This window comes from Gouania willdenowi, chromosome 18 (genome assembly GCF_900634775.1).
Source record: "Gouania willdenowi chromosome 18, fGouWil2.1, whole genome shotgun sequence".
Classification (NCBI taxonomy): domain Eukaryota; kingdom Metazoa; phylum Chordata; class Actinopteri; order Blenniiformes; family Gobiesocidae; genus Gouania; species Gouania willdenowi.
This window is the reverse complement of record NC_041061.1, coordinates 16,792,183-16,805,140: the sequence shown is the minus strand read 5'-3', so window position 1 is coordinate 16,805,140 and position 12,958 is coordinate 16,792,183. Positions and strand designations below refer to the sequence as shown.

The following is a 12,958-nucleotide window of genomic DNA, read 5'->3' as shown; positions in this document are numbered from 1 at the left end:
GAGTTTGTAAACTTAGACTTCTTATTTTTATTTGCGCACAATGTTGAGCCTATTGAACAGCACTTTGTTCTTTCTGTGAATAATGGGATTTCTGTTGGTTTGATGTGGTTTTATTATGGTTATAGTAGTTATTGAAACACGACACAGGGTTATTCAGTCGTACTATAAACATGTAACAGATAGTGCATCAGTGTTTTCTTATTTACAATTATGATGATGAAAATAATACTAGAGATTTTTAATAAATTAATTATGTGTGTGTGTGGTCAGAATAATTTTATTTTCAACAATGTGGACATTTTTTATTTCAAGGCAGTTTATTTAAACTTTTAAACAGATATCAGCTACAGGTTTATCATTCATTGCGGTAGATATGAGCCAGTCTGTATTATACTTTATACAACAGTTAGTTCTGACCAAATAATACTGGTGTGACAATATACGGCGCGAGCCTGCAACCGAATCACGCCAAATATCAACACGACACTTCCTCTCGTGTGATATTGCTTAAGTATGGAACCTCAGGAAGTAGTGGTGGATGTGAAACAGAGGTGGGCGATAAATCCATGTCCTGTTTTCCTCCTCGTACCCTGCAGCTCCCGTTCTTTTTGACCATTACCATGCAGTACGTCATCAGGGATTAGAAAGAATGGGTGTCTTGGGTTCTTTTCTGCTTTTTTCACCATACTCCCCAGCACTTGTGGGCCTGGAATGACCTCTCTAGCTGGTGCCTATCTCCAACTGAGAGAATCCATTTCCTTATTGTGCTTTCTCACCACGTGCGGCGTTGGAGGAGTGTGGAGAGGTTGGGCGAGATTTTTGCACCAGCCAGGCATGACACTGTAGCTTCACCAATCGTGATCGCTGCTTTGGGCAAATGGTCAAGCACTGGTTCATGAAGTCTTTGCATTTACGAGACAGCCTATCAAAGGGGGGGTTTAGTCCATTCATATATTCTTTGGTGTGGAACGGTCTGTCACTGTAGAGGTTCCACAGCAGGGCCCCTATCTGCCACACTGTAGTTTGCTCTGCATAGCACAGATTCAGCAGATGCTGCTCAGGTGGTGCATTGGCTAAACTGCCTCGAAAAGTCGTGTAGGGCTTTTTTTGTAAAATATCGCCACAGCCAAAATCAATGATCTTGATTGAGAGCTCTTCTTGGACCCGAAAAACCAGGATGTTCTCTCCCTTTATATCACGGTGAAAAATCCCATTCTTATGCATTAGCACGGCAGCGTCCACGAGCTGTTTGAAGATGCTCTTGACCTCGTGCTGTGGGATATTTCCCCCTCTCCATTTAAATAACTCCTTGATGTTCATCGATTTTAAGGGGCGCTCCATAACTATGAGGACTTCCTCGTTTAGCTAGAAGACATCCAATAAGCCGATGACCGCGTGGTTTATTTCACTGCCATTGTAGAGGAGGCGGGCTGCCTGGGCCATGAGGACGACCTCAGTTATCGTTTTGTAATTGTCATTCTGGGTTTTTGCCCACATGTATTTGACCAAGTTTAATGGAATGTGCTTTATTGCCACGGGTCTTGAGTCAGAACGGCGTACTCCTGCGGTGACTATTCCGAAGCATCCTTGACCAATTGTTTCGAATTCAAAATATTTCTCTTTAAATTCCTTTTTTGATTTTCGGACAACTACACGGTTGTCAAACGGTCTAATTTTAGGTTTCGAGGACAATGACTTTTCATAGAAGATTTCGGGGACAGAATAGTTTAGGGACATCATGTCTGGGCTAGACTTGGAAGGGCCGGCTTCTTTGTCTGGTTGGCGTGGCTCAAGTTTAGATGATTGATTTGTTGCTGAGGAGAACGGTAAGTCAGTGCTGGACTTGCATGTGTGGTACTCCTTACTGCTCACACACTGCTCCACTTTTAGTACTAACCTTGTTTTGGCTTTGATGATTTTACTTGTTTTCTTCTCCTCAAGGTCATTGCGGGCCAAGCAGCTCTGTTTGCTTGGTCTTTCATCCTACAGCTCTTTGACAGCTTTTCTTTTCTTGCTGTTCATGGTTGTAAACAGTTCTTCTTTTGCCGTTCTTTCCTTTGCCTCTGTGATGACCACTGCAGGGGGTAGGATGAGATTCAGTGGGACGGATCTTTTGTGGTTTTCCCTCTGCCACATGGTGTTTCTTAGATGTTCTTTCCTGTTATGTTCTTTTGTACTGATTTCATTGCTGTCCTAAAGCCTAATAAACACAGTATATTGTAATTTGTACTTTATAAATGCACAGTTTTTATGAACACTCAAGGTTTTTTTTTTGTTTTTCTTTTGCTTTTTTTTTTTTTTTTTTTCGTGGGCCTATATACATCAACACAAAACAAAAACAATAAGTAAGGGGTCAACTCTTCTTGAACTAGGGGGCTTACAGTTTTCATGTTAGATGTAAAAAACACATTTTCACTTAAATTCTGGCGTTTTTGTTTTTAACTGTAAATGTTTTTTTTCTTACTGTAACTGAGCACACAATGCTCACACTGGCAACCAGGGCCGTTCCAAGCTCACAGCAGGAATCCCCCCTCCCTGTCCCTTTTCTGGCACGGTAGAACGGACGTGATCACCAGCTCCACTCGGTTCCCACAGAGATTAATTTATGACACACGTATGGCGTTACGTCACCATTAAGTGACCCTGGGTTTGTTGTTGACAGTACATGCTGTTAATTTTACATTTTCTGTTGCGTAGTGTAATTATAAATCAAGATTTACCCAGACACGTGCTCTTTTCACGGCTGGATTATACGAACGAACTGAGTTTCCCAGGGCCCCTGAACGCATCATGTTAATTTAAATGATCGTAAATCAGCTCATATTTGCTTTATCGGAGAAATTCCACCAGTTTATGAAAGATAAGAAGTTGCTCTTTACAGCCAGTGTAAATTACGGTAATTTTACTCACGCGTAACGGAAACATTAAAGATGGCGCTTTGTTTTGACGAAATCGACACGAGGAACATAGAGAGAACCAAGTGAGAGAGAAAGAAAGAGAGAGAGATTAAAACAGACCAAATGTTAGTGGATTTATTGAAAATGAAAGACTCTCTGACGATGAAAACCACCATGGATGGAGGTTCAAAGGGATTTAAAAACAAAGGAGGAAATTGAGCCTATGAAGGTAAGATCAGTTTAATTTCTAGATCAATAAATCATTCTGCTTTTGTGGCGCTAGTCTTTGTGTACATTAATGTACAAAGTGTAATAAAGTGTAAATAGATGCTTTTAATGTGTGAGACAGTTTAGGACAGTTTGTTTAAACTTTGTGTGTGTGCGTGTGTGTGTCCATATGAGCATATTTATCTCCATCACTTTCAGTTTTCCTTTCGATGAACATGACAATATCTAACTCTTCTTTTATTTCTTCTTCTTTAAGTCCATGCACAGTGGCCACGCCCCTCCCTGGACATCAAAACCATGAGCTGACCCTAGTTTCCATCATCTGGTCTCGACCCATCACTTCCACAGACAAAAGACAGAATAAAGTTCAGAGTCAACATGGGACCATGGGATGCACTTATTTATTGAAATGTATATTCAATGATTATTTAATGTTCTGTAATTTTGTTTTTTAGGAGATGTTTTTCATTGTTTCAATAATTTAGAGACTTAAGGGAGGTTTATATGATATGTTTCAAGAACAGATTGTTATAATGCATAATAAAGGTGATTGACTTGAGTCACCACTAATTTCAGATTGTTTTTATGTCTTTGTATAAAGAGACTTTAAAAGGACAACGATGGTGTGCAGGGCTGCAGTAATGTTGGCTTCATACAATAATAATAATAACAACAACAACTGCACATTATTATTCACTGGAAGCTTAGATATTGTGTGACAAAGATATCAAATTTTGTTGTACTCCCAATGTTTAAATGTTTTGTTTTTAAGGTCCATGTTAAATTTTGCAAAAGGTTACACTTTATTTCTGGCTTATTGATTTTTGTTTGGCAAATTATTACACTTTCTTTCTGACGTTTCATTTATTTGGGCTTGTATTTGTGATGTTCTGTTTTTGGTTACATTTGGATGGATAAATTAATACACTACACTTTGCTCCCCAAGACACTTTGTTTGTTGTGATTCTACAGAGTTTGTGAGTATGTGTCCCAGAACACTGAAACACCATATAGATATACCTGCTTTATATATATATACATTATTTATACATTAGCAGCAGTACAATGTCCAATTTCCATTTTTTTCTGGGTTATATAATAGCAACCACATGTGTCCTATATATACCAGTAATGTTTCATACATTTGCATGCGCGGTCCACCGTGCCAGTCTGGCACGCTGTTTGGACCATCTCTTCCAGCAGGACCATCGGGCCATTACCCCCCCCTGCAGTGCAGTTCACACCTACGCAGGCCAGACAATGGTCCCCCATGGTTTCACACATGCACAGAGCTGGTTAGGAACGGCACTGGTTGCCAGTGTGAGCACTGATAAAGGGGCCAACATCAAAATGTGTTGCCTGAGGGCAAGACTATGCCATAGAAGAAGCATGAAATCAAATAAATATTTATATGTTGAATTCACGTCATTAGAATATTAGATCAGCTCTGAAGGTACAGAGCGAGGGACTTTATTTTCATTGTTTGCAGAGAAAAAAATGAGGATCTTCATCTGCATTTGTTAGTTGTACCTATTAAAGAAGTCAGTGAGTGTAAATTAGGCTGCGTTGTTTTTTACAGTCTAATATCCACATCTGCACAAACTGTTTATTGAGCAGCATGTGACCATAGATGTCTAAAAAAAAAAAAAAAAAGCATTTATAATCTCCGTCACTTAAATGTCGCTAAACTTTGTTTATAGATGTATTGATGAATTTTTGAAAATTTGAATGTATTTTTTTAAGTTTGCTTCCACACAGTACACTCTAGTGTTGTACTAATCGAGACTGGCCTTGGTCTCAAGTGCATTTTTATTCAGCTTTTTGTCCCGGTCGCAGACTGGCCAGACTTTGGATTTTCCGTCAACACCAGCACTGATAGGCTATTTTTCAACTTCATTAATGTGATAATAAGGATAAGCACTTGGATCTGTTCCTGATTAATTAATTTTGTCATTTGGCTTCAAACATTTAACTTTAGCTCACAGATCGTTTTGTTTTCTACTGTCTTATGTGTCAGACGCCTGCAAAAACACATTAGTCCATCTTAGTCACCAACTGTCCTAATAATGTCTTTTTTTAGAGCTTTTCACTTATGGAAAAAATTACCTCGGGACCTGAAAGACATGTCAACTTTACGCATATTTAAAAATGCTTTAAAATAATTGTTTTACCATTCTTAATACACATTCATATCATGTATTTTTTTTATCTTGATTTACCTTTTCATGTAATATTTCTGTATATTTTTAACAGTCTTTAATTTTTTTCTGTTCTTACATGCACTCGAATCTTGATTTTTTTTTTTTTTTTAAATGGACTCCAGGAAGATTAGCAACCACTACCATGGGAGGTAATGGGGATCCTATATAAACAAAATAAACCAATCTTATTTATAGGAATATATCGGAAATACCTCCTGAAACCTTCACTTTAGGCCTCATTCACCTGACAAATCCACAGTGCGTAGCAAGAGAGAGAGGTGCCACTCTGTGGGACGTGACAAAGCGCTCAGCTACTCTGTCCAAAATAAGGTCACCCATACGCACTTGCACGGATGCGACCAATTTTTCACTCGCACACACTGAAGAAATAGTCGCATATGCGACCAATTTAGTCGCAGTGTCGAGCCCTGCATCAAACACAATCCAGGTTTTGATTGGTTCTTTTTGCCCGGCCGCGGTGTATTCTGGCAATCTGCCAAAGGCAGCAGGCGGGACTCAATGAACCGTTTTTTTTTCACACAAACTACTAGCACACATGACAAAAAGTCACTTTTTAAGAGTTATGGATTGCACCTTTAAGCTTAGAAAAAATAAAAATAAATAGGCCGGAAAACAGGGAAAAAAATGTGTCCAAAAAACTGAAAAAATTTAGTATGAAAAACTGAAAAAACAAACCAAAAAAAAATAATTATTCAGAGTGAATTCAATACACTTGACTCGACTCCCAAAAGTCTTGGTCTTGGTCTTGATCTATGACACAATTCTTTGGAGCCACGTGCCCCAACCGACCCTTTCTACTCCCTTTCCTGTCCACACACACACGCACACCACACGCACACACAGAGAGAGAGAGGAAGGACCCAGCCCATGGGACTCTCTACTCCCTCTTATTTTTTTCCTTCTAAACCACAATTTTTTGAGCTATTTGCTGAACTTCATCTTCGCTTTCTTCCTTCACTCGTCCTGTGTTCCAGCTGTATGCTGAGATAATGAGAGGGTTAATTTAAACAACTCTTATCGCTGCACCGTGCATAGACTGTAAGCTATTGCAGAGGGAGGCCAGGGAAATATTTACATTTCAGAGGCTGCTGCTGGTTTAATTGTAAAGTTGCACAGGCAAAAATAAACGGCAACATCTTGCAACAAATCACGTTTTTAGGTTACTTTTGACCAGATTTACAGCAATACATGTAAAATTTGTGATATTTTTTTCTAGTGAAAATGTAATGCCAGTGATAAATCTAAATGTTAAATATGAAATCTAAATGTTAAATCTAAATGCTGAATGTTAAATTTAAAAGCTGAATGTTAAATCTAAATGTTGAAATTAAATGTTATATTTAATCTAAATGTTATATCTAAATGTTAAATATGAAATATAAATGCTAAATCATAATGTTAAATATTTAATCTAAATCTAAAATGTGAATTCTAAATGTTACATTTAAATAGAAATGTTAAATGTAAATGCTGAAAGTTAAATCTAAATGTTACATTTAAATCTTAAATGTTTAATTTAAATGTAAATATTACATCTAAATGTGAAATATTAAATCTAAATTTTAAATTAAAATCCTAAATGTTTAATCTAAATCTAAATGTTATATCTAAATGTTAAATCTAAATGTTAGATTTAAATTTTAAATATTAAATCAAAATTTTACAATTAAATATAAATGTGAAATATAAATATAAATGTTAAATTTAAATTTTAAACATGAAATCTAAGTGTTATATCTAAATGTTGAATGTTAAATCTAAATGTCACAGGAGAAAATAAATATTTAGCTTATATAAACAAATTCACCAGGAAGTGTTAAAATAAAAGCTCATAAGTATCACTGTAAATCTGGTCAAAAGTAACATTAAAAAAAATTCACATTTAATTTTTAAACGTGTTTTGTTGCTAAATGTTGCAAAAAGATGCAGTTTATTTTAGCATGCTCAACTTAAAAATCGGCGCCCCACAGGGGAAACAGACACACACACATTTCACAACATTAGGATCATTTACTGCTATTTCACAAGCTCCCATTGCACTCGGTTACTTAAACAATATCTCTAATCCTACTGATAAACACAATAGATCACGTGTGTGTTTCTGATTTCTTTCCTTGCAGGGGATCGGTACGTCGTTGCAGACTGTGGAGGAGGAACAGTTGATCTGACAGTTCATCAGATAGAACAACCACAGGGGACCCTCAAAGAGCTCTACAAGGCTTCAGGTAAATATTGTCGTATGCGGAATTTGAGATTTTTTTTTTGTTTTTTTTGAGGGGGGGAATAAATGTATAGACCGTCTCGTTATTCCCGTGTAACATATACAGGACAGTAAAGCAAAAATGATTAGTAACATAATTGATAATGTTAAATACAAAAATTTGCGTCGACACATTGTGACGTCCACCGTCCCCAGTACGGGTCAAAATGCATGTTCTCACTTATTAAGGGATTAAATGCTTCTCAAATACTGCAGCATATCACAAGTATCAGATACCTTTTGAAAGCTTAGAATATCACGCAAACACAGTCAGTTATTTTGTCAAACTTGGAAAAAAAATGGCGACATAAACAAGCCATCACTCCTCACCTTTAAAGCGATGCCATGTCTTACTGAATCCATGTTCCATGGTCTCAAAATCTTCCTAAGACATTCAAAAATTCAATAAATCCCAGAAATTTGTCAAAAACACAGTAAAACTGCTGTTAAGAAATTAAATGTAACATCCTATTTCACTCCTAATTTCTCAGCTCTGTGAAGCTGACTGTGTCATTAAAAATCCTCATTTTTAGATTAATGTTATAAATTCGTGATGAAGCCAGAACTGCTGGGTCCATTAACATTGTGAAGAAGAATTGCTGAGTCACCAAAAATTAACTTGTATTTTTAAAAGAACAACAAATTAACTAAATTTTCATATATATTTTGTACAGTCACTGTTTTTTATGGCACTTAAAATATTTGTAAATTATGTACATTATAATTAAGAATTGTCGTTTTTCAATTGTATGATTATCCTCCCCATTCAGCACATGAAATCCTGATATTTTGGATCTTCTTTGCAGTGTGTTGGGCTTTTAATAGATCTTTTTTTTTAATCCAGGTGGTCCCTACGGTGCTGTGGGTGTAGACCTAGCCTTTGAAGCCATGCTGTGTCAGATCTTTGGCGAGGACTTCATCCAGAGCTTCAAAGCCAAGCGACCTGCGGCCTGGGTGGACCTCACCATTGCCTTTGAGGCCAGGAAGCGAACGGCGTCGCCGGGCAGGACCAACGCCCTCAACATCTCCCTGCCTTTCTCTTTCATCGACTTCTACAAGAGGCACCGAGGGCAGAGTGTGGAGGCGGCTCTGCGGAGGAGCAAGTGAGTGTGAGGGAAGAAGTGCGTCAGTGATGATGTGTGACATCCATGGTGAACCATTTTCTCCTGTGTGTGTGTGTGTGTGTCTCAGCATGAACATTGTGAAGTGGTCGTCTCAGGGGATGCTGCGGCTGACTCAAGAGGCCATGAATGAGCTTTTCCAGCCCACCATCATCAACATTGTTCAACACATTGGTGAGAAACACACAGAGACAAATCACTTAAAGGCCTTATGTCATGCTATTTTTCACCCAAAACATAGTATTTGAGGTTTATTTTCCCAAACTCGCCTGTTTTCCAGAGTTTTAGTCTGAAAAGTCACTTTCTGAGCAACTCTACACAAAACAGGCTGATTTGAGTGAGTGGGCGTGTCTATAGACGGGACACGGACTTCCTCCTCCCAGAGGTCGCCAGAGGACGGCCCACCTCCTCCCATCCACTCCGTAGCCGAGCTCATGCTGCTTTATAAACACGAGACAGAACGTAGGGGCGGGGTGTTCGCCGGTACATACATAGATAACATACATAACACTGTGTGAAGGACGCTGACTGACACGCTCACCTTCGTGGGCGTGTCTGTTTACATGTCAATCACGGCAGAGAGCTTCCTGGAGGCGCGGCTTCTCCAGCTCAGTGCCGCGTGAAATTCGTCATCAAAGTGGGAACGTGTCATCAAATTGGAGCGAGGTGTTTGGGCTCACCATGCAGTAAGAAAGGAGCAAATCACCCTTTAACTAACGATTGAGGGAATCAATAAAAAAAACACTTTGGGCATGTGTATGAAGCCCAAATAGCACTTTATCATGTTTAAAGCACAGAAAAGTTGATATAACATTTAGCTTAACATGGACCCTTTAAATAGGAGCCACCCTGTAGGATTTTAAATATGTGTTACAACCTGAAGTAAAAATGTCATAAAGGGGACATATTATGCAATTTTTCACAAGAACCCCAAAAACATTATTTGAGGTTTATTTTCCCAAACTCACCTGTTTTCCAGAGTTTTAGCCTCTGAAAAGTCACTTTCTGAGCAGTTCTGAAATCGGGCCGTTTTGGGGCCTTCCTATGCATGTTCATGAGTGGGCGTGTCTATAGATGCTCACTCACTTCATGTCATGCCAAAAAAACTGCACATTACAGTAAAATACATGGCTATTTAAGCGGCTATTGTTATTTTGAGTTCGTCTCAGCACTTCAGGGTCCGTGCATCTCAGCAGCAGCAGTCATTCAAACTCTGCTAAGTCACTTTCTCCTCCTCTATTGCTCTTCTAACTACAGGAATAGAGCATTTAAGGTGATAATCATGTGTTTTCTCCAACCGCTGCAACGCATTGTGTCACAAACACGTTAGATCAGTGATACAAGACGAAATAACACGAGCGGCGTACATTTCCGAATGAATAAATAGTGCTTACACTAGAGTGTACGACGTTCACTGTGGAGGCACGGCACCAGGACAGTTCTGTATTTAGTTTTACTGGTAGCCATCACTCCTTCACTCGTGAGAACAACAATGGTGGACGCTCGCAAAAGTTTTCATCATGTTGGAGGTGGAGTTACCAGCGGAGGGGAGGGGCTTTTCTTTCCCGATTTGACTTGTGACATCACAAATCTGGAAAATTTGAAACGGAGCAATTTTCTCTGTTGTAAGACTTACAAAGACCACAAAAAAACAACTGGATGGATTTATTTCACATTTTGTGTGCCGGTGGACACTCAAGTTACCTCATATGTGATCAAAAAAACTGCAAAAGTGTTTTTTTCATAATATGTCCCCTTTAATAGAAATAAGAGCACTCAGAGAACGCAAACCTCCACTATGCGCCATATATATATATCCTCTTGGCTTGTAAGAGGACGTTTTGGAAAATCCAGATCTATCCCGATTGCTCAAATGTTTCTGTTGGCTCACAAGTGTCAAACTCATGGCCCGGGGGCCAAATCCGGCCCTTTGGAGCCTATAATTTGACCCACAGGAGAAAGTAAAAAAGACAGAGAAAACATGAATTATTGTGTAATCAAAACACAACACTCCCGGTGCATGATGCAGTAATTTTTAATGTTAAACAGTGGAAAAAGCTTAAATTAAGACATAATATTTCCCTTAATTAAAGTAGAAGATCCTGTTGGGACTGATATCTGTCACTTATTGCTTGGATATTGTCGTTTTCAAACATATTTTGTATTTTATGTATATGTACAAGTGCAAACTATGGCACAATGTTGTTGAAATTACTCATTTTCTTGCAGCAAATCTGTGGCCCTCTGGAGATACAGCTGCTCCGTATTTGGCCCCTGAACTAAAATGAGTGTGACACATATGTGTTAACTGATGGCTGTGTTTGTGCTTTTGTTGACAGAGGAGTTGATGTCCAAGCCAGAGGTGCGAGGTGTGCGTTTTGTCTTCCTGGTTGGTGGTTTTGCTGAGTCGCCCATGCTACAGAAAGCAGTGCAGAAGTCACTGGGCAGGACGTGTCGCATCATCATCCCTCATGATGTCGGTCTGACCATCCTTAAAGGCGCAGTGCTGTTTGGGCTGGATCCCACCGTGGTGAGGGGGGTGGGCTCACACAGTAATCTGGTGCTTGTACCAGGGTTGGGGTCAAATGTGGGGACCACATGCGGCCCTCGATCTAATTTTGTGCAATCCCACAAGTAACTGCTCAAACTGATTAAAAAAAAACACACAAAATGACTGAAAAATACACAAAATGTAGGCCAAAAATGCAAAAATACCCCCCAAAAAAGTGTCCAAAACTACATCAAAAATGACTCCTACAACAACAAAATTATGCAAAAACACTAAAACACTCCAAAAACACACAGAATAACACTCAAAACAACAACGAAAGTGGTTACAACCGGATGCACCAACAATTGACGATTGGTATAAAATTATTTATGACATCTACATTATGGAAAGATTGACCTTTTCTATTAAAGTGCAATCGGAGAAATTTCAAAGATGGTGGTCAAAGTGGATTGGGTACATTGGCCCTCGGAGGCCAGACTTGATTTGATGACCCACCTATAGAATATAAAACTTACTGGACTACTCAATAGAGATGTGAGTATATACTTATAAATGGACGAGTGAAGGTGACAGCTTTTTGTTCTTGTTCATTTATTTTACTTTATTTTATTTTATTTTACTTTTGGGTTTTGAAATGTATACATTTGTTTAAAATGTTTTTGAAAATGAGAGGAAGGAATGGCTGAAGTTTCAACTTGAGGAACCACATCTTGCACTGTTGGGTTATTTGTATATATGTGTATACAGATATATGTTGTGCTGTAATGTTTGGAAATTGCTAAGATGTTGGACCATGTAAGATCTTCCTGTTTAAAAAAAAAAAAAAACAACAACGAAAATACACAAAAGGACTCCACAAACACGTGATTACAAAAAAAAACCCAAGAAAATATACAATACAAAAAACACACAAACCCTTTGTTTTTCTTGTATTAATGATCAGATTAGGTCATTATTCGAAATGCTGACATGAATGTTAATAACGTGGCCCTCACATCTGACATTTACATTTTTGTGGCCCCCGCTGTGATAAAACTTGCCCATCTCTGTCATAAACGATAGTAACAAAAAGCTTACACAAGAGGAAGGTTCAGTTTCATGTTTTTTTGTAATTAATTGATTAATTTGAATTAAACTTTAATAATTGGGAGTGTGATTGTAATTGACTCTCTGGGGAAAAATGATCATTTACATTTTAATTGTATTTTGAAAAAATACAGGCTAACGTAATTTAATTGTAATTCAACATTGGTTAATTGAAGACGTAATGGCAGAGGTGTAAAGAGTACTGATGTATCCTAGTAAAGTAGAAGTACTGTTATTTGATTGAATTTGAACACAAGTAAAAGTAAGTCATACATAAATTACTCAAGTACAAGTAAAAAGTAGCTCAATTAAAAAGTACTCAAAGTAAAATGTACTAGTTACTTTTGTTTATTGTTGGTAATAAATCTTGCCACGGTTTCCTTGGATACAGTAAGCATCTCGTGTATAAACTATAAAAAGGAAGAGATAAAATCATTCAGTAACAGTTGGGTGTAGAAATGTAATGAATTACTTTCTTCTTTTAAAATGTACTAAAATACAAGTAAAATGACTGATTAAGAAATATACTCAAAAAAGTACAAGTACCCATAAAAGCATATCAATTACAGTAACATGAGTACTTGTAATCTATTACTTTTACCTCTAATAGTAATTGAAAAATGTAATTGACC

General features: G+C 37.9%; 1 protein-coding gene across 3 annotated transcripts in view; it reads left to right on the top strand.

The window, feature by feature from the left end:
• Positions 1-12,958, top strand: part of hspa12b (heat shock protein 12B) — a 42,968-nt gene that overhangs the window by 29,432 nt on the left and 578 nt on the right. For all 3 annotated transcript variants that reach the window (XM_028473882.1, XM_028473881.1, XM_028473884.1), the window contains 4 exons: positions 7,468-7,572; positions 8,452-8,710; positions 8,799-8,902; positions 11,068-11,258. In XM_028473882.1, the coding sequence (XP_028329683.1) occupies positions 7,468-7,572; positions 8,452-8,710; positions 8,799-8,902; positions 11,068-11,258 (659 nt within the window). The remainder of the gene's footprint in view (positions 1-7,467; positions 7,573-8,451; positions 8,711-8,798; positions 8,903-11,067; positions 11,259-12,958) is intronic.